At 48.3% G+C, this 24128-nt stretch overlaps 1 protein-coding gene and 1 non-coding gene across 2 annotated transcripts; both read left to right on the top strand.

The window, feature by feature from the left end:
- The first annotated feature begins 2961 nt into the window (after positions 1-2961).
- On the top strand, positions 2962-23741 carry FIBP (FGF1 intracellular binding protein). The gene is made up of 10 exons (XM_056852925.1): positions 2962-3128; positions 4879-5077; positions 7078-7204; positions 7752-7852; positions 8062-8195; positions 18146-18254; positions 20675-20738; positions 21202-21288; positions 22848-22945; positions 23558-23741. Exons 1-10 carry the CDS (start codon positions 3044-3046, stop codon positions 23625-23627), a joined length of 1074 nt encoding a protein of 357 aa, XP_056708903.1. The 5' UTR covers positions 2962-3043; the 3' UTR covers positions 23628-23741.
- On the top strand, positions 22368-22439 carry TRNAA-AGC (transfer RNA alanine (anticodon AGC)). The gene has a single exon. It is a non-coding gene; the product is annotated as a tRNA-Ala (tRNA).
- Positions 23742-24128: the final 387 nt, after the last annotated feature.

Below are 24128 nucleotides of genomic sequence, written 5' to 3'. Positions count from 1 at the left end.
ATGGAAGCTCGCCGGGTGACCTTGGGCCAGTTACACTCTCAGCCTAACCTACTTCTCAGGGTTGTTGTGAGGATAAAATGGAGGAGAGGAGAATGAGGTAAGCCACCTTGGGTCTCCATTGGGAAGAAAGGCAAGGCACAAATGGAAGTAAATAATAAATAAATAATTTAGTTGTATGAAGTTATGTGTGACAAACTGCATTAGAATGAATACAAAGAGATCCAGCAACTGATGTTTCAGCTTGCAGATCTCCTTCTCTGGGTTGGAGTGAGAGGGTATTCTATATGTGCAATCCTAAAAAAAGTTGCCCAAAAATAGGACATAGAGGCCGAGACCTTCCCTGATGCTGCCTTCTGGCACTGGTATTCAGAGGTTTGCTGCCTCTGAACATGGTCCCTCTAGTCACCATTGCTAGTAGCCAGTGATAGGCCGATCCTCCATATACCTATCTAATCCCCTTTTAAAGCTGCCTATGCCTGTGACCATCACCGCATCCTCTGGCAGCAAATTCCACATTTTAGTCACTTGTTGTATAAAGGTTTCCTTCTGTCCATATTGAATCTACTGCCCATCAGCTTCACTTGATGTCCTCAATTTCTAATATTTTGGGAAAGGGAGAAAAAGCTCTCTCTGTCCACTGTCTCTACCCCATGCATAATTTTATAAATCTCTATCATGTCTCCCCTTAGTCGTCTCTTTTCTAAACCAAAATGTCACAGACCTTTTAGCCTTTCCTCATTAGAAAGGTGCCCCAACCTTCTAATCATCTTGGTTGCCCTCTTCTGTACTTTTTCCAGCTCTGCAATGCCCTTTTGGAGATAGTGATGTGCTCCCCAATTCTCGTAGAGTCCAATGAGAGCAATGAGGGAAGGAGGTTGGTTTGAACTTACAGCCAGTTTTATTGATCAATACACCATAGCTGGGTGAAAGCAGGACCGAAGCCATCGGGGACTAAGATCCAGTCTCACACCAAGGCGGGGCAACAGAAAAAGATTATATAGACTTTTGACATTCCAACAGAAGAATAGTGACCAGAACTGTACACAGTATTCCAAATAAGGCTGCACCTTAGATCTATACAGGGGCATTATAATTCTGGTCATTTTGTTTTCAGTCTCTTTCCTAATAAACCCCAGCATACAGTTTGCCTTTTTCACTGCCGCAGCACCCTTTCATCCATCAATTGTGACCCCAATGTCTCTTTGCTTCTCAGTCTTAGCAAGTTCAGACCCCATCAATATTTACTTGATGGGATTTTTTTTTGTTCCAGTGTGCACATCACCTTATACTTACCTATACATCACCTTATACTTACCTATACTGGACACTTAAAATTGTTGCCTGCTCACCCAGTTTGTAGAGATCCTCCTGGAACTCTTCACAGTCAGCACTGGTTTTCACCATCTTGAATATTTTTGTGTCATCTACAAACTTGGCCATGGCTCTGTTCACCCCCTGTTCCAGATCATTTATGAACAAAATAAATAGCATTGGCCCCAGTACCAATCCTCGTGGGACCACACTGCTTTATTATCGCTATTGCAAGAACTGTTCATTTATTCCTACTCCTTGCTACCTGTCATTCTACCAATTTGTAATCCTTTTATCTATGTCAAAAATGTTTTAGAATATCACAACACAACATTTCAGACTCGATAATACAGCGATGATTAAAAATGCACACTCGTAATATTTGTTAACATTTATCACAGTTTAATATTTTATATTAATAATAAACATATTTTATTAATTATATTCACTTGTGTTTTTAAGCACTGCAATAGATCCACCCACCAATCCCAATGCTTTCGAGTGCCGGTTTCTTCCAACACCACAGGATCACACCCACCCCTACACCTCTCTCCCCATTTGGACCGATTACAATCAGGGTGGTTCGCAAAACAGGCACTCTGTACACGCAACCGCTTTGCGTGTGCAGGGGTAATGAATGAACACATAATTGATCCCCCCGCCCCCCGGGAACTTAAGCCTCACCGCTCTGCTTGCCAGCATCAGACATGGAATCCAGGACACTGACGTACTGGCAGAATTGCGCGTGCGCACATCCTTAGCCTCGAGTGACCCGGAAGCCGATGGCTGCGAAAGGTTATGTGAAAAGGCACTATCCGAGTCTGAGGCTTTCAGTGAGGAGGGTTGGTGTGTGCGCGCAGGGCTCGGACTCTTGGGTTCTCTGGTAGGGAAACGGGTGGGTCAGGTAAGTCGGGTGGTCGGAACTGGGGTTTCTGGCCTTTCTTGTGCTGGGAGGTGGTGGAGGCAGAGGCCCGGTGCCCTCTGATTGAAGCGTCGGGCACAGGCCTGGTCAGAAAAGGAGCTGGGCATCCGACAGAATAAACCCTGCCCCTTTGCCAGAGGCTGTTATTGACCAGGTGGAGTTATGTACCTCTGCGATGTGAAACGCTTCAATTGTCCATCCAACCTCTGTCGAAGGGGCAACAACCCTTGGTGGGTTGGGGTGGAGAAAAGGGGGAAGGGCTCCTAGGTTTTCTTGACGTGGTTGAGGGGGTAAGGTTGCCCTCTTTTGTTCCCACAGGTATTTGACCCTCACGTTGGTTCCCTTTGAACTGGTACAGAGTGCCTGTTTGAGCAGAAAAGGTTTTCTTTTGAAAAGGGCAAAGGGCATCTGCGCATATGCAGAGTGCACCCAGTTGTGTGAAAATCAGCATAAGAATTATATGTACGATATTCCTCAAGGGGCCTTTTTTTCTTTATAAATGTATTTAAGCCCCTCCCACCCCCAAACCAGCATTTTACATCTCCCTGCTCTGAAAATTGTTAGGGGGGGATTGTCCACCTCTCCCTAGACATTGCCCTGTGCCTCTCAGGGTTGGGGTGAGGTATAAATGAGAGATATAAATAGCAAGTCTGCTTTGTGGTTGTGAAAGCTGCATTTTGGGAACAGTTCCTCTCTTTCCTTTGTTATTAGCACCAGCCTGTCTCATCTCCTGAGGTCTCTAGGCAGGGCTGCTGGGAGCTGAGGAGTCGGTGGCGAAGCCCAAGCCAGGGAGATCTGGCTTCATGTGCCATGACCAACAATTTGGACATCTTTGTGGGGAACACCACCCTGATTGATGAGGAAGTCTATCAGCTCTGGCTGGATGGGTACTCAGGTAAGGCCTGCATTCCATTCTCTTTTTGGGGTTGGTGAGGTGGATATGTAATGGTTAAAGCAAGACTTGTGCAAGGGGGGTGTTGCCACTGTAGGAGTCCTAATGATTCCCCTTGAAGGGATGGGCTATGAAATCAGAGGCCAGGTTTAAGAACGTAAGAAGAGCCCTGCTGGGTCAGACCAGTGGTCCATCGAGTCCAGCATCCTGTTTCACACAGTGGCCAATCAGTTTCTCTGGATGTTCAACAACAGTCACAGAGGCCGAGGCCTTCCTCTGATCTTGCCTCCTGGCTGTGGGATTCAGAGGTTGACAGCCTCTGAACATAGAGGTTCCCTTTCAACACCATGGCTAGCAGCCACGGATAAACCTTCGTGAATCTGTTTAATCCCTTTTTAAAGCTGTCTATGCCTGTGCTCATCACTACATCCTCTGGCAGCAAATGCCACATTTTAATCACTTGCTGTGTAAAGAAGTGTTTCCTTTTGTCCATCCTGAATCTACTGTCCATCAGCTTCATTAGATGCCCTCAAGTTCTAGTATTTTGGAAGAGGGAGAAAAAGTTCTCTTTGTCAACTCTCTTCACCCCGTGCATAATTTTATAAACCTCTATCATGTCCCCCCTTAGTCGTCTCTTTTCTAAATTGAAAATCCCCAGACTCTTCAGCCTTTCCTCATAGGGAAGGTGCTCCAACCCCCTAATTATCTTGGTTGCCCTCTTCTGTACTTTTTGTTTCCTGTCTGGTGACTGATTGAAGAGTCCAAGGAAAGATTGAGGAGCTGAAGTCATTGCTCTACAAGTTTATCCCAATGGGAAACCTAAAAATCCTCCCTAATCAACCCGAGGTAGCCCTCTTGGGTGTCGTAGTGTATAATTTTTAACATTAAGAGAAAAGGCTTTTATCCAAGCTGGAGCTTCAAGATGTGATTGTCCCAATTCCACTCGGAGGGCCAGCCTTCTACACAATTTGGAATCCTGGAGATGGAACGTAGGAATTAAAACTTATTTGCCTTTAAGGTGCCGCAAGGCTCCTGCTTGTGTTTGCCGCAGCAAACTTAATGTGAAATAATTCCATAATAACTTGAAAAGCAATCGAGGAAAGGCGGCTGGGGTGGGGGATGAGATAAGAGGGAGGGCATCTTGGCCATCTTCTGGGCATGGAGTAGGGGGTCACTGGGGATGTGGGGGGGAGATCGTTGTGAATTTCCTGCATTGTGCAGGGGGTTAGACTAGATGACCCTTGTGGTCCTTCCAACTCTGTGATTCTATGTATTTCATACTTACATTTGGTTGCATTTAGGAATGTTTGGTTGCATTTTTTTTGGTGGTGTCACCTCACCTATGAAATGCCGTCCCCCTTGAGGCTCACCTGGCACCTACTTTCCTTTCCTTCTAGGTTCAGGCCAAAACATTTCTCTTCACTAAGGTTTCTTCTAAGGGGCTCAGTCTGTTAAAATTATGTTCTAATCTACCGGAAGTTCTAAATAAATAAATGAGAGTTGACCGGTTCAGTCAGAAATCTTACAGTAAAAGAGGAATTTGAAGTGGGATTTCAAGAAAGCAAGCAAGGCAGAACCCCAAAGGTATTCTGGGAGGAAATTTGGAGCATAAGGGATAATGAACAGTTGGTTGAAAGAGCATTTCAGGGACCAAGGGTGGCAGAGTCAGAAGAGGAAATACATTACACATATTTTAGCCCTACTCCCCGTGTGTTACCGAGTTCAGTTTTTGTTTTCCTTTGCTGTTCCGTAGTGAATGATGCCGTGGCGCTCCGCCTGCGCAGTGGAATCCTGGAGCAAACGGGGGCTACGATGGACGTGCTCCAGAGCGACACCATGGACCACTACCGTACTTTCTACATGCTGGAGCGCCTCCTTCACTCGCCACCCAAGCTGTTGAACCAGCTGCTGTTCCAGATTCCCCCTTATCGCCAGACCATGCTGATCGAAAGGTGGGTGAGATGGGGGGCTGAGCTGGGGAGCCAGACTGGGGCAAGAGTCTTTGCAGTGGGGTCTCCTGGAGGAAAGGCATAGGCTGGAAGGTGAGGCAGTGGTGGTGGTATGCAGTCTTGTGAGCTTCCCAGAACTCTTCATCAGGGACAGTGGTGAAATAATAGGATCTCAGAAGGGTGTGTCTGTGTTGTCAGCTAGATTATTTTTATTTATTTATATATATAGGCTGGAAGGTGCAGTGGTGGTATGCAGTCTTGTGAGCTTCACAGAACTCTTCATCAGGGACAGTGTTGAAATAATAGGATCTCATAAGGGTATGTTTGGGTGTTCTGGCATCTAGATTATTTTTATTTAGATATTTATATCCTGCTTTTCTCAGCAATGGGGACCCAAAGCAGCTTACAATATAGTTACCCCTCTTCCATCCATACGACAATAGCCCTGTGAGGTAAATTTGACTGAAAGAGTGAGGCACCATGCCTTTCCATGGGGTTAGAACACCTTATAACCGACACAATATGGAAGAACATGCTGTCGAGTGACAACTGACTCATGGCAACCCCATCCATGGGGTTTTCAAGGCAAGAAATAAGCTGAGGTGGTTTGCCATTGCCTTCCTCTGCATAGCAACCCCTGTCTTCCTTGGTGGTCTTCCATCCAAATACTGACTCTGACAGCCCCAGTTTAGCTTCCAAGCAGCGACAAGCTCAGCTTAGCTGGACTATTTGGGCTGCTATTGCAATACAACCATGATTAAAGTGCATATTGTTAATATTAAATTTGTAATTATTTTGCTTATATATAAGCAAAATAATTACATATATATATATATATGGAAGTTAGGTTAGGCTGCAAGTTCACCCAGTGAGCTTCCATGGCAAAGCAGGGATTCAGGCCTGGCCCTCAAAAATCACATTCTCTCACTCTGACCACTATACCACATTGCATCCAAAAAGACAAAGAGTGCTGTATAACTAGGAACTTGCGAGCAAGGAAAAACAGCACAAGCTCTATTTAAAGAAATACAATGATGTATTCAAAGAAGTATGCAAAGCACACCAAAAGAGGTATTCTACTAAACTGTACAGACGGCGCAAATTCAATGAAATATGCAGGTCAATAAACTACACATAAACACAAGAACAATCTTATTGTGGCTATTCTCAAAGAAGCGAAAGACCGCAGTAAAAAGTCATCTCCAGCAGCCCTGTAAATTGGTCATGCGCAGTAAAGATGTAGAAGTAATCCAGTAGTTGAAGTAATGGCAGTCATTCGCAGTAGAGTTGTTGAAGGTAAGTCCAAATTCTGGAAGGAAACGGTCATGCACAGTGCGGCAAAAGACGTATTGGATGAATTCCATTCATCATTCAAAAATAAAAATAGCCATAAAGATGTATAGATTACACATAGCCGTAGTACAAATGGGAAGATCGCGCATGACTGCCATTACTCCAACTACTGGATTACTTCTACATCTTTACGGCGCATGACCAATTTACCGGGCTGCTAGAGTTGACTTTTTACTGCGGTCTTTCGCTTCTTTGAGAATAGCCGCAATAAGATTGTTCTTGTGTTTATGTGTAGTTTATTGGCCTGCATATTTCATTGAATTCGCGCCCTCTGTACAGTTTAGTAGAATACCTCTTTTGGCGTGTTTTGCATACTTCTTTGAATACATCATTTGTATTTCCCTATACCACATGAGCTCCACACTGCTTTGCCATTGCTTCTCTCCATACAAATGAGCTTTTCCTCAATGAATATTTCTGTAGAACTCAGAAACCTTCCCTTTATCAAAGCTGATCCACTAAAAGAGTTCCTTTCTAAGATCGCCTCTCTTTTTGGGGGCTGACTATTCAGTGCTATATTGTAGGTTCTATAAGCCACTCTGGGGATCTAGCCCAGCCTCAAAGGAGGGTATGTTGACTAAAGATGCAGATCGATACTAGATCCCTTGATAAGGCTTCCTCCTGTCCTTTACATTGTCCTTTCACACCAGGTATTACGCCTTTGACGAGGCCTTTGTGCGGGAAGTGCTGGGCAAGAAACTCTCCAAGGGCACCAAGAAAGACCTGGACGACATCAGCGTCAAAACAGGAGTGACGCTCAAGAGCTGCCGTCGACAGGTGCTCTCTGTTGTGGCTCATCTTGGACTCTCACATCCTCTCCTGTCCCATCTTGTCAATGTTTTGGACATTCAGTCTGTGTTGAAGGCTGCTGGGATTACCTCTGCCCTCTCCACATTCATTTCCCTTTGGAAAGTGTAAAAAGGCATGATATGCATGTCAGAAAAATTGGTATGATATGGGGGACCCTGGAATGTGGATATCCAAGGTTGAGGTGGGATTTGGCATACTTGGTCCCTTGTCTATGATTTGTAGATCTAGTCCTATCAACTTTTTGCAGAGGGGTTATTGTCTCCTTGGGTGCTGATAGCTTATATGCGCTAGACCTTTTTATACTAGACCTTTATACACACTTTTATAACAATTTAACTATCACTGCTTCCCGCCCAACCATCCTGGGAATTGTAGTTTAAGGGGGCTGTTTGTTATAAATCCCTAACCAATCACAGAACTACAGTTCCCAGGACTCCCTGAAGAGAGAGGCTGGCTATTAAACGAGCTTAAGTGAGTGGCATGGATGGGGTGTGACAACTGCCTTCTGTTTCAGTTTGACAATTTCAAGCGGGTCTTCAAGACAGTTGAAGAGCTCCGCGGATCCCTGGTGGAAAATATTCAGCAGCACTTCCTGCTTTCTGACCGTCTAGCTGGGTAAGGGGCAGGGGACAAAGAGGTCAGTGTGGAACACCATGGGGTAGACGTTACATTTCTCTTCTCCATGGTCTTGTCCACCCAGAGAGGGAGGCGCATACTGTGGTCCTTTTGACTGGTGGGACACCAGAGGCTAGGGGGGCAGGAGAGAGTAGGCCATGATCCATAGCAAGACTCCTCTTATCTGATGCCATTATTCCTCTTTTCAGGGATTACGCAGCCATCGTCTTCTTTGCCAACAGTCGCTTTGAGACGGGGAAAAAGAAGCTGCAATATTTGACGTTTGAAGATTTTGCCTACTGTGCCGAGCAGATGATTCAGAACTGGACTTTGGGAGCGGTGGGTAAGTGTGGGGTCATCAAAAAAGGTTCTGGCCCACATTGTGGGTTTGAAAGAAAGCTCCCCCCTCCACTTCATAGTTGTTTTTTCAAAAGACTTTTTAATAAGTAAAACCATAAGGAGTACACTAAAAACAGAATGCCCATGTAAAATATAAACATCCCATAAAAATTAAAGTTTCCCAGTTAAGAGGCTGTGGTTAGGGTATTTGTTGGATCAGGAGCTGGGAGACCTAGAGTCAAATCCCTGATCCGCCATGAAGCATTCCGGTGACCTTGGGCCAGTCTTTCTCTCACAGCAAAACCTAATTCACAGGGTTCTCGTGAGGATAAAATGGAGGAAAGGAGAACTGTGTAAACTGCCGAGAGCTCCTTGGAGGAAGGCCAGGATGAAAAAGGATAGAATTATTGCCCGAATGCCGAATCTTCCTGAAAGGTATTCAGGTTCGGCTGTTGACAGCCCTTTCTTAGCAGATGCTTTGCGTCACAGCTGAGGCTGATGTCAGTGGACAGTCAAATCTTTGGGTACCTCTACACGAGCGTTTCTTGGAAAGCAGAGAAGTGCTCAGATTTAGATGAATGGAATTATTAATTAATTATGCAACTATGGCAAAGCTGACATCTTGTATACATAATAGGCCAATCTCAGAATATTGGGGGAAATTGAATGTTTTTTTTCCCAGTTGTATAACTAGAAATTTGGAACAGTACTGAATCAAACAGATAAAATGAGAGAGCTTTAGGCAATAAGTAAGTAATAAATGTGCTAACAGGGAAGAATATGTGATAAACAAAGAGCCACGTAATTCAATGAGGTTGACAATAGAGTTGTAATTTTGAATGGCAAGCTTCATGTCTATCGTTACATTGAGTTTGTTTTTGTCAGGCTGCTATCTCGGTTTCGTTATTGCCTCTGTCTCTGTGCTGTATTGTCTGCCCCCCAAGGTCGCATGCCTAAGCCTGGGAACTCAGCTCCTGGGAAACTGTATTCCTGCGTGTAATCTCCCGCCTTTACTGCCTTATAATATCTCCCAGCTAGTGAGCCTTTCATAGCTGTCATTTTATTCGTTTGCACTGTATGCCTATTTGATCAGTAAAAACCATCTGTTTGGACTCTATACGACTTTGTGGTGATTTCTGGTTCTGTGGGCCAAGGGCTGACATTATGACAGCTATCAAAGGCTCACTAGCCTGGTACACGCGCAGTGGCAATCTCTTACAGGACGTCTCTGGATGTTAACATCGGAGGATACTGATGCTCGTTTAGATCTTCAGGACTTGGATCAATTACTGGACGATGCCCGATTGGCGACTGAGGATTTACTAATATTAACTGGACTTTTGGATAATCTTATTTCTCGACAAACTCTTTCTACCATGGCGGGAGCCCCGCCGGAGGGTTTTTCCCTGATCCCGGATGCGGCCAGCTGCCAGGCTGAGGCCAAGCGAGTCGCTATTAGCACCGCTCTTCTCCTTGTGGAATGTACAAAGGACACCCCGGTAGCCACCTTGGCTCAAGTTTTGACCCCGACGTTTGGAGCCGAGGCATCCGCACTGGCGGTTCGAGTACAACCTCTGCTGGGCGGGGAACCTGACCCCATACTCTTGCTCCTCGAGACAGAACTTTTGCCGCGCATTACGGCAGAGGCTGCCCTAAGACTTGAGAACGCCAAAGTTCTTGCGGATCAGCAAGCCGCCGAAGCGGCTAGGGTCGCAAGAGAGAGAGAGGCGGCGGAAGCAGCCAGGGCGGCTGCAGCAAGGAATCAGGCGAACGTGGACACGCGCCCCAAGGACTATGTACTGGGACTATCAGGTCTAACTTTTTCCCCGGCGTTTGTCCCGTCGCGTGCGACCCAACGCGCACGTCGTTTGGCTGACCGACGTCGAGACTCAGATGAGTCTGAAGACGAGGATTTATATGGGGATAGCTCTCAATGGGCCACGAGCTTCCGAACCAGTAAGCCTCATCTTACTGGGGGCCCAAGTGAGGAGGTTCATCTTTTACGAGCCCAGAATCAGGAGCTCTCCGACCGTGTTGATCAACTCCAAGAAGTAATGGAACTTATGCTTCACGAGAACAGGCAATTACAACAAACCCTGATAGCTCAGAGACAGCCCGTTCCGATACCGGGTCAGGGGGTACCCGTACAACCACCCGCTAATGTGCCTGCTCCACCCTTACCTCCTGGAGCTCCTGTTGCTCCTCCGCCCGGACCACCCGTGCAACCACCTGCTAATGTGCCTGCTCCACCCTTGCCTCCTAGAGCTCCTGTTGCTCCTCCGCCCGGACCACCCGTGCAACCGGGTCAGCCCGCGCCCGGCCCTTGGAAGCAACTCAAATTGAGGACTACGTATGACGGATCTCTTGAGACTTTGCCTTGTTTCTTGCATCAAGTGGACAGTTATATGCGAGAACAAGGTCAACTTTTCCCCACGGAAGATAGCCGGGTGCGGTACGTAGCTTCCCTCCTGACAGGCAAAGCGGCTGACTGGATGGTCCTCCAGTTTGACACCCGCTCTCGTGCGATTCGTTCCCTCAACAACTTCATGACTGCCCTGAGAAGGAGGTTTGAGGACCCCTTCCTGGGAGAAAGAGCCAAAACGGAACTCTTACAATTAAAACAAGGCTCTGCTACAGTTCGGGAATTTGCCGATGAATTTCAGCGACTGGCAAGTAAAATTGTAGGTTGGCCCGAGACCACCCTAATCCATCATTTCAGGGAAGCCTTGCATCCTGACATTCTGAACTGGTCTTACATGCGGGGCGATCCCGATACCCTCGAAGGCTGGATCCTATTAGCCGAGGAAGTGGAAAGCCGCCGCCGCTTTATTTCTCTCGTCCGTCAAAAGCACAAGGAGAAGGGCACCCAAAAGCCTCAACCCAAGGCACCACTGCTCGTCCCACGAAATCCCCCACGTCCGCTCCAGGAACGTGAAGCCCGATTTCAGAGGGGTGCCTGTCTTACATGCGGAGAAATGGGCCACTTTGCAGCCGTTTGCCCACGCCGCCAGGAATTATTTCGTCCCAGCACGACAACCCGCGCCCGAGGTCGTCCACCACGCAGAGGCACCGCGGCCACCCGCAGCGCAGCTCCGGGAAGGCCCACACCCTCTGCACTCCATGCCGGGGACCCAGCCTCCCTGCCTGCTTCCACCGACCCCGCCGGGTCTCGGATTACAAGTGCCCCATTGGGGGACAGCTTTCCCTCTTCGGATGAGGAAAACCCTTGGGTTTCTCCAGCCTTAAACCTGGAATCTCCCCTCGACTTGTCAAAAAACGGCTCCGGTCTGTGGTGAATGGAGCGTCTCCACAGACCTCTCAGGATCTCCCTATCAAACCGAATGCTCCTACCAAAATCAAAGAAGTGGACTCCACCGTCTACGTAGATGCAGTTTTACAACAACTTAACGGAGGTCCGCAAATCCCCGTCAAAGCACTAATTGACTCCGGTTGCTGTCGCACTCTCATAAGCGAAGCCACGTTTGCTGCCCTCAGAGCCGACTCAGAGGCTTTACCCGCCCCCGTCCAATTTGCTCAAATGGACGGGAGCCAATTCCAGGGGGGTCCAGTTGATCATCGCACCATAGGGGTGGCAATGGGAATTGGTTCCCACTGGGAACAAATAGACTTCACTATAGCCCCTATCCGATTTGAAGTGGTCTTGGGAATTAACTGGATTAAAGGACATAGTCCCAGTATTGATTGGGAAACAAACACTATTTCTTTCGCTAGTCCCACCTGCGACCAGCATCGGCAAAACTTTGCTCTGCCATTTCCGCCCGTTCCAGCATTAACCTCTACTGCCCCAGTACCGCCGGCACTACCCGCTGTATACCGGGACTTTGAAGATGTCTTCGACCTTAAGGAATGTGATGCCTTACCCCCCCACCGGGCCTCAGACTGTGCGATTGAAGTAGTGAAGGACTGCACATTAACCAAAAGTAAGATTTACCCTATGAGCGCTTCCGAGCGCACTGTCCTCCGGGACTTTTTGGACAAAAACCTCGCCAGAGGGTTCATTCGCCCTTCGAATGCCCCAAACTCGGCCCCCGCGTTTTTCGTCCGGAAAAAAGAGGGCGACCTTCGCCTGTGCATTGACTTCAGAAAGCTCAATGCGGTTACCCAGACCAACGCCTATCCTATCCCATTAATATCGGATATTTTGGGACAACTACAGGAAGGCCGTGTGTTCTCTAAATTAGACTTGGTAGAAGCCTACTACCGAGTCCGTATCCGCGAAGGAGATGAACACCTCACTGCCTTCTCTAGCTGTTTCGGAATGTATGAATTCCTTGTAATGCCGTTCGGATTAAAAGGGGCCCCGGGGGTCTTCATGCAACTCATCAATGAAATCCTACATGACCTTCTATATCGTGGGGTGGTGGTCTACTTAGATGACATTCTCATTTATTCGAAAACTATGGACGAGCATGTGACTCTGGTCAGAGAAGTTCTACAACGCCTGCGTAACCATCAACTGTTCGCTAAACTAGCTAAGTGTGAATTTCACCAAAGCAAACTCACGTTTTTGGGATACATCATCTCCCACCAAGGTCTTCGCATGGACCCCGCCAAAGTCCAAGCCGTCCTCGATTGGACTCCCCCCACCAACCGTAAGCAAGTACAGCAATTTCTGGGGTTTGCAAACTTCTATCGGGGATTCATCCCTAACTTCGCCCAAGTGGCTCTACCCATTACGGACCTGCTGAAAACGAAAGGAAAAGTAAGCTCGGCTGCCTTGCCCTCCGCAAAAATCCTATGGACTGAACAATGCCAAGCCGCCTTTCTGGCCCTCAAACGCCTCTTCACTTCGGAGCCGGTGCTACGGCACCCAGACCCAAATCAAATGTTCATTGTGCAAGTCGATGCTTCCGATGTAGCCATGGGAGGGGCTCTCCTCCAGCAAGGACCGGACGGTCTTCTTCACCCTTGCGCTTACTTTTCAAAAAAATTTGCGCACGCTCAATTGAACTGGCCCATCTGGGAGAAAGAGGCCTCTGCAGTTCATCATGCACTGACTTTATGGCGGCAATTCTTAGAAGGGTCTAAAGTACCCTTTGAAGTTTGGACCGATCACAAAAATCTAGCTGCCCTCACGGGGTCCCATAAGCTATCGGCGAAACAACAACGGTGGGCGGAGTTCTTTGCTCAATTCCGTTTCACCCTGAAGCACGTCCCTGGGAAGCAGAACGTTCTTGCGGATGCTCTCTCCCGTTTACCACAATATCCGGTAAAACTCGAAAGACCCACCAACTCTCTGTTCACCCCTATGCAACGTGGGGCCCTACCTATGCTGGCTGTGCAAACCCGATCCCAGCATCAACACACCTTCCCTAACTTGCAAGCTCCGCCAGCCCAACCGGCTGCCCAGCCGCCACCGCAACAGACCGGAGTTCCCGCCCCTCCTACCCCTCCGACCGCTCAGCCGCCTGCAGTCTGCGCGCCGCCACACGTAAGCACTAACCCTATAACTATTTCTCAGATCTCCAGGACCGATGGGGGGGCTCCCTCCAAACTCCCCATCTCCGAATCCTTTTTAACTGTCCTTCGGGACCAGTGCCTTTTAGAACGTTCCGCTCATACCCTACCTCCTGGTGTTTTGGAACAAGGGGGGTCCTGGTACAAAGACTCAAAATTGTATGTACCCAAAGCTCTCCGGAAGGACGTTTTACATTTAGCTCATGGAGCCAAAACAGCTGGGCACTTTGGGTTTCTGAAGACCCTTCACTTATTGCGCAGACAGTTCTGGTGGGGGGGAATGCGTTCCGACATTGACTCCTTCATCCGCAGTTGTCCCGTTTGTGCCGCTGCGAAACGTTCGCAGGGCAAACCCCCGGGACTGCTACAACCTCTTGAAACGCCCAGCAGACCTTGGGAAGTGATTGCTATGGACTTCATGACTGATCTCCCTCTCAGTGGGGGTAAAACTGTGTTGTGGGTTGTTACTGATTTGTTTTCTAAGCAAATACATTTGATTCCATGTGCAGGGATCCCCTCTGCTCAGAAACTGGCCCGCCTCTTCGTGACGCATATATTTCGTTTACATTCGTTTCCGCGTAAAATAATTTGTGACCGCGGAAGTGGTTTCGTTTCTAAGTTTTGGAAAGCTTTCCTCAAGTTGGTGGGGGTGGAACAGGGATTGTCTAGTGCATACCATCCTCAAACTGATGGTCAAACTGAACGTGTCAATGCTGTACTCGAATGTTATTTGCGTTGTTATGTTAACTACCACCAGGATAACTGGGTGGAACTGTTACCTTTAGCAGAATATGCCTACAATAATGCCATGCATCAATCCACAGGTTTTAGCCCGTTTTTTGCTGTGTATGGACAAGATTTCAGTCCCATCGTTCCTACAGATGATGTAGAGGGGGAGGGGAACCCCGACATTGCCTCCTGGGCACACGCCCTCCGTACCACTTGGCCCTGGCTCGTTAGCAACCTCGACCGGGCCAAACGTAAATACAAAGCGCAAGCTGATAAACATCGCTCCCCCGGGGGTGATCTGCAAGTGGGTGCTTTGGTTTACCTTTCCACCAAAAACCTCCGTTCCACCCAACCGTGCCATAAACTCAGCGCCAAATTCATTGGCCCTTTCCCCATTACTCGGGTCATAAACCCTGTCACAGTGGAACTGGCTCTCCCCAAATCCTTGAGGCGTGTGCATCCTGTTTTCCACATAAGTCTCCTCAAACCCCATGTTGCTTCTCCACGGTGGCATCCGGACCCACCGCCTGCGCAACCCATCATGGTGGGGGGGGAAGAACACTTCGAAGTCTCCAAGATCCTTGACTCCCGTATTCACCATGGCACTCTCCAATATCTAGTTCGTTGGAAACATTTCCCCCCTGCCTATGACGAATGGGTGCGCGCACGGGATGTCTCCGCCCCCGATCTCGTCGACGCCTTTCACATTGCTTACCCGACCAGACCAGCCCCCTTGCGAACTGGGAGGGGGCCTTGAGGGGAGCAGAATGTCAGGCTGCTATCTCGGTTTCGTTATTGCCTCTGTCTCTGTGCTGTATTGTCTGCCCCCCAAGGTCGCATGCCTAAGCCTGGGAACTCAGCTCCTGGGAAACTGTATTCCTGCGTGTAATCTCCCGCCTTTACTGCCTTATAATATCTCCCAGCTAGTGAGCCTTTCATAGCTGTCATTTTATTCGTTTGCACTGTATGCCTATTTGATCAGTAAAAACCATCTGTTTGGACTCTATACGACTTTGTGGTGATTTCTGGTTCTGTGGGCCAAGGGCTGACAGTTTTAATGTTTTTATGGTTGTTTGTGTTTGTTACAATAAAATTGTGTTTAGATAATGAAAAAAATACACGAGCACTTCTCAGACTGGGGTCTAACGATCCCTGGGGGTCACCAAGGGCACCTAAGGAGGTCTGCGAGAGCTGTGCAGGGACAAAGAGACAGCCCTTCTTACAGATAACATGCAAATAGAGCTGTCTCCATAGAGCCCTCTCTGTTTTCTAGCAATGGGGGCAGGGACTCCCTGCCTAAAAGAAAGGGGACAGATTTCCCCCTCTTTGGAAGAGTGGAGGCTTTTTGATCTGTCACACCCTGCAGTCAATTAGCTCCCTGATCCCCTCAAAGCCCTAAACTACAAGCCTGAGTGGGACCAAGGAGGTACAGCCCTAATGCGGCTGTCACCGTGACTTCTGGTATAAAATCGAACTGTGTTTCACCCTACTTTCCAAGAACAAAAGATTTCCATGCAGAGGTAGAGAGAGATGCCACTCTGTGTCCATAGACAATAATAATAACAGTTATGGCCCAGTAAGGAAGCTTCTTGCAGGGTCTGGTACAAGAAGGGATTAGAAGCGAGGGATTAGAACTTGAATCATGGTCCTTTTGGGTTGTGGCCTTATAGAGTCAGCTACCCTCAAAGACTCAAACTTGTAGGCCACGTACAGGCAATACAAATGTTCTCCGCACGCTTGCTTTAAAAAAATAAGCTTAGCTGATACGGTTCTTACTGTGTTTGTTTTGAGTATTCAAGAGGACAGAAGCCTCTAGGACTATGCGTGCTAGGGCAAGGAGCTGTTGGGTGCTTGGCAGATGTTTGTAAAGGAGGGGTGTTTATGCAGATGTTCAAATCTAATAGGGGTCATCGAGCTGCCAAAGTCTGAGAACTGCCGCTGTGTGTATTTGGGATATGTCCCTGCTTTACGTTTTGTTTGTGAAGTGAGTTGCATCTCAGCAGGGACTGGGTGTCTCCATATTAGCCAGGGATCATGAAGCTGTTTCCTCTGGGATAGCTCAGTTTATTTATTACCATTCTGTTCCTTCTCTCCATATAAATGTTGATGACAGCAAGATAAATAACAATAAAATGGCAGAGCAGCAAAACAGGATTAGAATAGATATGTAGATGATAACAATTAAACTGCATCAGAGTAGAAAAATATTTCTTTGTGGGCTTTTCAGTCTGCACTTCTCCCCTCAAAGCCGATCACAGTGTAAAAAAATAAAACATATAGAAAATCCACAATTCCACACGAAAAATGTAGGCACCAGTTAAAAGTTCATAAGGATCACAAATTCTTAAAAACCCTAAACTTACTGCAGCATAGAAACAGTTGGGAGCCTTTGAAACAATGATTATATCCAAACGTGGTGAAGTTTTATGTAAAAGCTCTAGGAAAATGAAAGCACCTAAAAGGTTGTGAGTTTAGAGCCAAGTGAGCTTCTGTGGGGGGAGGGAGTTCCACAGCCTGGGTGCCACCACTGAGAAGGTCCTGTCTGTGGGTGCTCAGCTATCTAACCTGTAAGACTAGGGACCCCAACTTTGTTGTGGGCACCCCTAGAATTTTTGAGAACAATGAGGGGGCGCTACCACAACATGACTGTTGTAGAGGTTGGGACCAGTCACAAAATATTGGGAGGTTCTGTGCCAAGCCTCTTTACAATGGAGTAAAATGTTTCTGAATGGGTGCTCCCTGTGGATGGCACCACACTGGGGATCACTGCATAAGAGTTGGGGCATGCACAAATTAAGATGGTCTCAATCGGCAGGCAGGGAGGGAGGGACCGTGGCTCAGTGGTAGAGCATCTGCTTGGCATGCAGAAGGTCCCAGGTTCAATCCCCGGCATCTCCAGTTAAAGGGACTAGGCAAGTAGGTGATGTGAAAGACCTCTGCCTGAGACCCTGGAGAGCTGCTGCCGGTCTGAGTAGACAATACTGACTTTGATGGACCAAGGGTCTGATTCAGTATAAGGCAGCTTCATATGTTCAGGTACACATGGGCTTAAGGTGTTTCTTCAGGTGCTCCAATCCCACATTTTGAAGAGCTTTATGGGTAACCATCAGCCAGTGTAGAGCTTTTGGAATTGACAGGGCAATCTATGTAACTTGCACCAGTGAGTAACCTCACTGCTATGTTTTGAACCCTTCTGAACAGTCTTCAAAGGCAGCCCCACATAGAGTGCATTGCAGTAGTCCAACCTGCATGTAATTAGACCATGGATAAATATAGCCAAATCATGACTTGGTTGGACAGCACTTTGCAGGAAGCTGTGAAGAAAGACCTTTGGGTCTGCTGGGTCACAGGAATTGCCTTGCTGGTCATACCAAAGGTTCCTGCCATCTAATACAGCATTCCGTTTCCTACTGCAGCCCAACCAGTTGCTTTTTGGAGGCCTACCCACAAGGCTTTAAGATGATAGCCTCTCACTGTTATTTGTCCCCAGCATTGGATATTCAGAGGTATATTGCCTCTTTATGTGGAGGTTCCACTTGGTTAAGTCTTTGGAAATGTCTTTCTGTCCTTCACCGCTCTCCATTCCCTTTCCTGCCACCGCTTCTCTGTCAAACAGATTTTTCAAGATGAGCCATAGAACACAGAAACATAGAGCTGGAAGGGACCTCAAAGGTCATCTAGTCTGACTGAGACTGAGCATGTATGGACACAAACTCGATCATTTCAATTGCTGTTTTGCTTTGGCAGATACCAACGTGGATGACATGGATGTCGACCTTGACAAGGAATTCTTGCAGGGGCTGAAGGAGCTCAAAATTTTGATTACAGACAAAGACTTGTTGGATCTTCACAAAAGGTATCTCTGCTGGGCTGGAGAGGTAGCACTGGAGAGGGGAGGGCTGGGATTCTGCCATCTTCTCTTTCTGGAGAGGAATGGGGGTCTACAGCGCAGGATGTGTGGCTTTCTCAGTTCCATTGGGGACCATGTCTATTTTACACTGATGCCCAGACAGAAAGGAGAACATGTTTATCCAGTTGTATTGTTGCTTTGTTTTTGCAAAATATCCTGGAACTTCCTAATGGGCAGCCAAATAGCTAAGAGAGAAGAAGAAGAAGGAGAGTTGGTTTTTATATGCTGACTTTCTCTACCACTTAAGGCAGAATCAAACTGGCTTGCAATCACCTTTCCCCCACCCAACAACAGACACCCTGTGAGGTCGGTGGGGCTGAGAGAGCTGTGACTTGCCCAAGGTCACCCAGCTGGCTTCGTGTGTAGGAGTGGGGAAACAAATCCAGTTCACCAGATTAGCCACCTCCGCTCCTGTGGAGGAGTGGGGGAATCAAACCTGGTTCTCCAGATCAGACTCCACTGCTCCAAAGCACTGCACTTAACCCCTACACCAAGGGTCGGCAAACCGCGGCTCCCGAGCCGCATGCGGCTCTTTGGCCTCTTGAGTGCAGCTCTGCCCATGTGCGGGCGCCCGGATGAGGAAGCCCCGCACGGCGCCTTTCTTTCTTGAAGCCGCCCGCAGCCTTTGGGGAACTCTGAAGGAGAGCCGAGGCCTAGAGCACGCAGTGAGTGGCGGCGGCAGGAAGAAAAGAGCCGCTTTTCCCTCAGAGTGGGAACCGGCAGGCGTTCGCGGGGTGGTGGTGGTGGGGGTGAACTGTGGCGCGCGCCTGGTCAGGTGACCCCAGGACTAGATGACCCTGGTGGTCCGTTCCAACTCTGATTCTAAGGTGAGCGGCTACCGAAGTTTAAGCTGGGATCAATGTTAAGGCGCCCCTGGACTCCTGCTTCATTTTTACTGCTTGACAGAACCCACGTCTTCCACCAGCAGTTGGTTTCTCACCATGACTGGGATTAGCTACGCCTAATCATGCAAGCCCGGTGAGCTCTGTGCGGCGGGCCATCCACACTCGCTAATCACCGAGCCAATCGCTCCGCCGGGCGGGGTGCCCTGGGGCGCTTTGCTTTCCCGCTGCCGCGTGGCGGCAACCCCGCGGCCACATGACGCACTGACTTCGCCCTGGCCACGAAGAAGCGCGATGCCGCCGGCGCAGCACCGGCCACTAATGGGGAAAGGGAGGGGCAGGCAAAAGAGACGAGGCCGCTCTCCCGCCCCGTCCGGGAAGCGAGCTTGCAGCCGGCTCCTTGGGGTTCCTTGGCTGAAAAACCCGCAAGGAGAGGGGTGACCGCAGCCCTTGCTCGCCGCCCTCAGGCATCTGGCCCTTCCTGGGAAGAAAGGACAGCGGAAGGAGCCTTTGTTCGCCTACTGGAGAGGCCGGAGGTGGAGGAGATGAAATGGGGCTTGGGGGAAGGAGGGGGGAGGGAGGGTTGAGGTGAAATGGGGCTGCTGGGGGAAGGAGCGGGGAGGTGAAATGGGGCTGGGGAAATGGGAGGGAGGGGAGAGGTGAAATGGGGCTGGCGGGGGAGAAGTGGGCAGTCTAGCTTGGGGGGGTTGAAGTGTGTCTTTTCTTTATCATTTTTATTATCATTATTATTACTGTGTGTTTGTGGTTGGGTGGAGGGAGAACGTAGAAGCGCCCTTTGTTTGTGAAGTGTGTAGAAATGGGGTGTGGGGGAGGGTTGGCCTGCTGTTGGTTCTGTAAGGTGAGTTTAAGAAATTTGACTCTCAAAAGAAATCTCAATCGTTGTACTGTTGATATTTGGCTCTGTTGACTAATGAGTTTGCCGACCACTGCCCTACACCATGGTGAATCCCAGGCAGGGAGTCTGTAAGGCAAGAGGAGGGTTTTTACCCGTGCAAATTCTAAGTTGAGTTTACATCCTTCTAAATGCATCGGATTCAATTAATCTAAAGGGTGTAACTGCTTATGCTTGCACTGTAAACCTTGCTAGGAAACATTGAGAGCTAGCAGCTTGCTTTTTTTTTAAAAAAAAAAGGTGACTGCTGAGCCACAGGATGCCAAATTCAGCCCGAGGTGTCATATTTTGCCCTTGCCCTGTCCACAAATAACATGCACTGAATACATGGGTGTGTATGTAGGGAGTCAATAGCAACCTACTGAGGTCTTAAATGTTCTCCTGCATTAGTTGTTGTGGGTTAATTTCTAAAGAGATGGGTACTGGAGCTGCAGTTTCCCTAGAAACCCCACCTCCTCCAGAGAGCTGGAAATGTTTTTTTGCACATGCTCAGAGGAACACTGTTCTTTCCATTTTCTCCAGGCCTGGTGCTGCATAATAGGTTTGGGGGCTTAAAATTCTGGCTCCCCCCCCCCAATTCACGACCTTCCTCTTTATCTCTTCTTACACAGCCTGGTGTGCACATCCTTGAGGGGGAAGATTTCTGTGTTCAACGAGATGGAAGCCAATTTCAAGGTGCGCCGTGGAAAGTGGAAGGGAGCTCTGCTGTGATGCAATTTCTTAGTGTCAAGAGGCCGTGTGCTCCTTTCCACCTGCATCCCCTGCCCCATTTTCAGCTCCAGCTGGATGTGAGCTGCACCAAAAAAAACCCTATCCAAAATCTGTGCATGTACCAAGGCTGTTATCTCTCTGGTGGCCAGCGGAGGGAGCTGTTGTACTTTAGACCAGCGGTTCCCAAGCTGTGTTCCCAAACTGTGCATTTGGTGCTCCGCAAAACATCTCCTAGTGCTCCATGAAGAGATGGGGGTGCGGGAATACTACTGTTGTTCAATTTAGTATATAGGTGCTAGGTAAAATTAGTGCTCTGTGACTCAAAAAGTTTGGGAACCGCTGCTTTAGACAATATAGACCAGCAAATAGGAGTGAGGTTCAGCCTGTAGGCATGGGATTTCTGTGACCCTCCTCTGCCCCTTTGCAGAATCTCTCCCGGGCCCTGATCAACATTGCCTCGAAACTTACTCACAGCAAAGATGTACGGGACTTTTTTGTCGATCTGGTGGAGAAGGTAAACAATACCCACGACCCCCCTGCTGTGTCCTTTGTGCCTGTCCGGGAGTGACGGTTAGGGATTTGTATATAATAGATCCTTCCTCTGTATATAATTTGTAAGAGTTGTACATACATGCATACTCTTGGCTACCGAGCCTGTTCTTCCATATTGGTTTGTAGAGAGGCCCTCTTTGAATAAATTGCCTCTCTTAATTGGATGGTCACTAATGGCACTATGGGTAAGCCTTGCTTGAATTTGCACCTTTCACCGTACAAGCTCCTGTCCTATAGGTATCAGCAAAAGCAGGTCCTGTATATGCTCTGTGCATCCCCAGAGGTGCCTTCTTGTTTCCGCACCATCCAAAGTGTAGTTTCTTCCTGGTTCAGCTTAACCCCTGCTAGCCCTTGGTGTTGTCTTATTTTGTTGACCCTTGTACGGGAAGAAACACCCCCCCCTTTCCTACAGCACAAGTTATTTTGGGCAAGTAATTCACTTGGCCTTAATTAGAGCACCCCCCACTTTAGAAGAAGAAGAAGAGTTTGTTTTTATATGCTGACTTTCTCTACCCCTTAAGGGAGACTCAAACCAGCTTACAATCGCCTTCCCCACAACAGACACCCTGTGAGGTAGATGGGGCTGAGAGAGCTCTAAAAGAGCTGTAACTTGCCCAAGGTCACCCAGCTGTTTTTGTGTGGGGAAACAAATCCAGTTCATCAGATTAGCCTCCACCGCTCATGTGGGGGAGTGAGGAATCAAACCCAGTTCTCCAGATCAGAGTCCACCGCTCCAAACCACTGCTCTTAACCACTACACTACACTGGCTTTACCAACGTTATATCTCATGGTGATGTGAGGGCCCCAAGAGTGAGTTTACAGGTATGTTTCTTTCTCGTGGGTGGAAAGAGCGCCATAAGACATGAAATTCCAGTAGCTCTTCTGTGGTTAATGTTCTTATGTGTCCTTGTGAGTAGCAAGAGAGACCCAACTAAGGATGGTGTATAGGTCAAGTTTCATGTTGCGATGATAAAAATGGAAGACGGGAGAACCCCATATGCTATCCTGGGCTGCTTGGAGGAAAGGTCAGGATTAGGGGAGGGGCTGTGGCTCAGTGGTAGAGCATCTGCTTAGCATGCAGAAGGTCCCAGGTTCAATCCCTGGCATCTCCACTTAAAGGGACCAGGCAAGTTGGTGATGTGAAAGACCTCTGCCTGAGACCCTGGAGAGCCGCTGCCGGTCTGAGTAGACAATACTGACTTTGAGGGACCAAGGGTCTGATTCAGTATAAGGCAGCTTGTTCGTGCGATTAGAGTATAATACAGACCATTTAGTAGTAGCAGACCACTTTGACTATGGAAATATAGAGAGATATCATTAATAAGCACTAGGGGCTGTGTAGAACAAGAAAGCCATGCTTTCACCACACTGTCAACATTCTCATAGCACTGCAAGAATGAGGAGGAGGGGAGTCAGAACCTCCAGGGAAAGTTTAGATGTTGCAAAGTTTGTGAGTTTTTTCTTCCTTAACACATAGTGCACACTCTCCTTACCCCGTTACTGGATTATTTTTTTTGCAGTTTGTGGAGCCCTTTCGGTCAGACAAGTGGAGCCCAAACGACGTGCGCCTCTTCCTTACTCAGTACACGGTTTGCGCTCACACGCTGGATGCCTTCAGGTTTGTGGGATCTCCTGGGCCCAAATGGCGAACCGCCCTGGTAGCAGAGGTCCTTCTACCCAGCCTCCCTCACCAGCTAGTCCCACTGCCTCAGATGGAAGAAGAAGAGTTCGTTTTTATATGTCGACTTTCTCTACCACTTAAGGCAGAACCAAACCAGCTTACAATTGCCTTCCCTTTCCCTCCCCACAACAGGCACCCTGTGAGGTAGGTGAGGCTGAGAGAGCTGTGACTAGCTCAAGGTCACCCAGCTGGCTTCATGTGTAGGAGTGGGGAAACAAATCCAGTTCACCAGATTAGCCTCCGCCACTCATGTGGAGGAGTGGGGAATCAAACCTGGTTCTCCAGTTCAGACTTCACTGCTCCTAACTCCACCACTCTTAGCCACTACACCATACTGGCTCTGGGAGAATGACGCGCTGGGAGAAGGGCCAGTGGCATTTAGAGGCACTAGTTAAATCTTGTTGCCTTTGCACAGTTATGTATTTGTTTTTCTTTGGAAGGAAGGCCGTGGGGGGTGGTGAAGGTATTTTCATCTTGAAAAGACAAAAGGGCTCCTCCCCAGTTTCAGAAGCTTGAAACGTCGCATCTTTCTCTTTCCTTTCCTTGCAGGCACCAAGTGCTTTGGGAGAGATACATGGGCACGCTCAAAGCATGTCTTCTGAAGATGTACCATGACTGACCAGCGGTGGTTGGGTTTTGCTTGCATTTCCCCCTGTGGGGAAGAGATGAGTTCTTGGCCAAAGAGCGTACAAGCCCAGCTGGAATGGGCCTCTTTGCTGGCTGCATCTCTCTCTCTCTCTCTCTCTCTCTCTCTCTCTCTCTCTCTCTCTCTCTCTCTCTCTCTCTCTCTCTCTCATTCGCACACCGCTCTCAGTCTTCAGAGTCAGGGGGCTAAAACCAATGTGTATTAAATAAAGGACTTACAATCTCTTGCCTAATAGCGAACCCAACTGAAAAGCATTACACTTCCCCTGCAGCAGTTCCCATTAGATGGCAAAAATGTTCCATGTATTCTCTCTTCATTCCATTTTCACTTCCCTTTCCTACCAGCATCAACAATTCCAGCCCCCTCCTCCATCTGGTTCAGCCTAGTATTAATCCTCTTAAATAGGACTCCCAGGCTTATATAATGCGATTTGTGCTCTCCATGTGTATGGTGAGGAGGCACTCTACATGTGCC

The sequence above is a fragment of the Euleptes europaea genome, chromosome 7 (genome assembly GCF_029931775.1).
Source record: "Euleptes europaea isolate rEulEur1 chromosome 7, rEulEur1.hap1, whole genome shotgun sequence".
Classification (NCBI taxonomy): domain Eukaryota; kingdom Metazoa; phylum Chordata; class Lepidosauria; order Squamata; family Sphaerodactylidae; genus Euleptes; species Euleptes europaea.
Note: the sequence above shows the minus strand (reverse complement) of the source record. Positions and strands in the feature narration are given on the sequence as shown.

Excerpts from the sequence above, each read along its gene's own strand:
- FIBP (XM_056852925.1), top strand. The coding sequence starts at position 3,044 with ATGACCAACAATTTGGACATCTTTGTGGGGAACACCACCCTGATTGAT. Across the intron at positions 7,205-7,751 it reads TCAAGAGCTGCCGTCGACAG|TTTGACAATTTCAAGCGGGT; the intron begins GTGCTCTCTGTT and ends CTTCTGTTTCAG. Across the intron at positions 18,255-20,674 it reads TTGTTGGATCTTCACAAAAG|CCTGGTGTGCACATCCTTGA; the intron begins GTATCTCTGCTG and ends CTTCTTACACAG.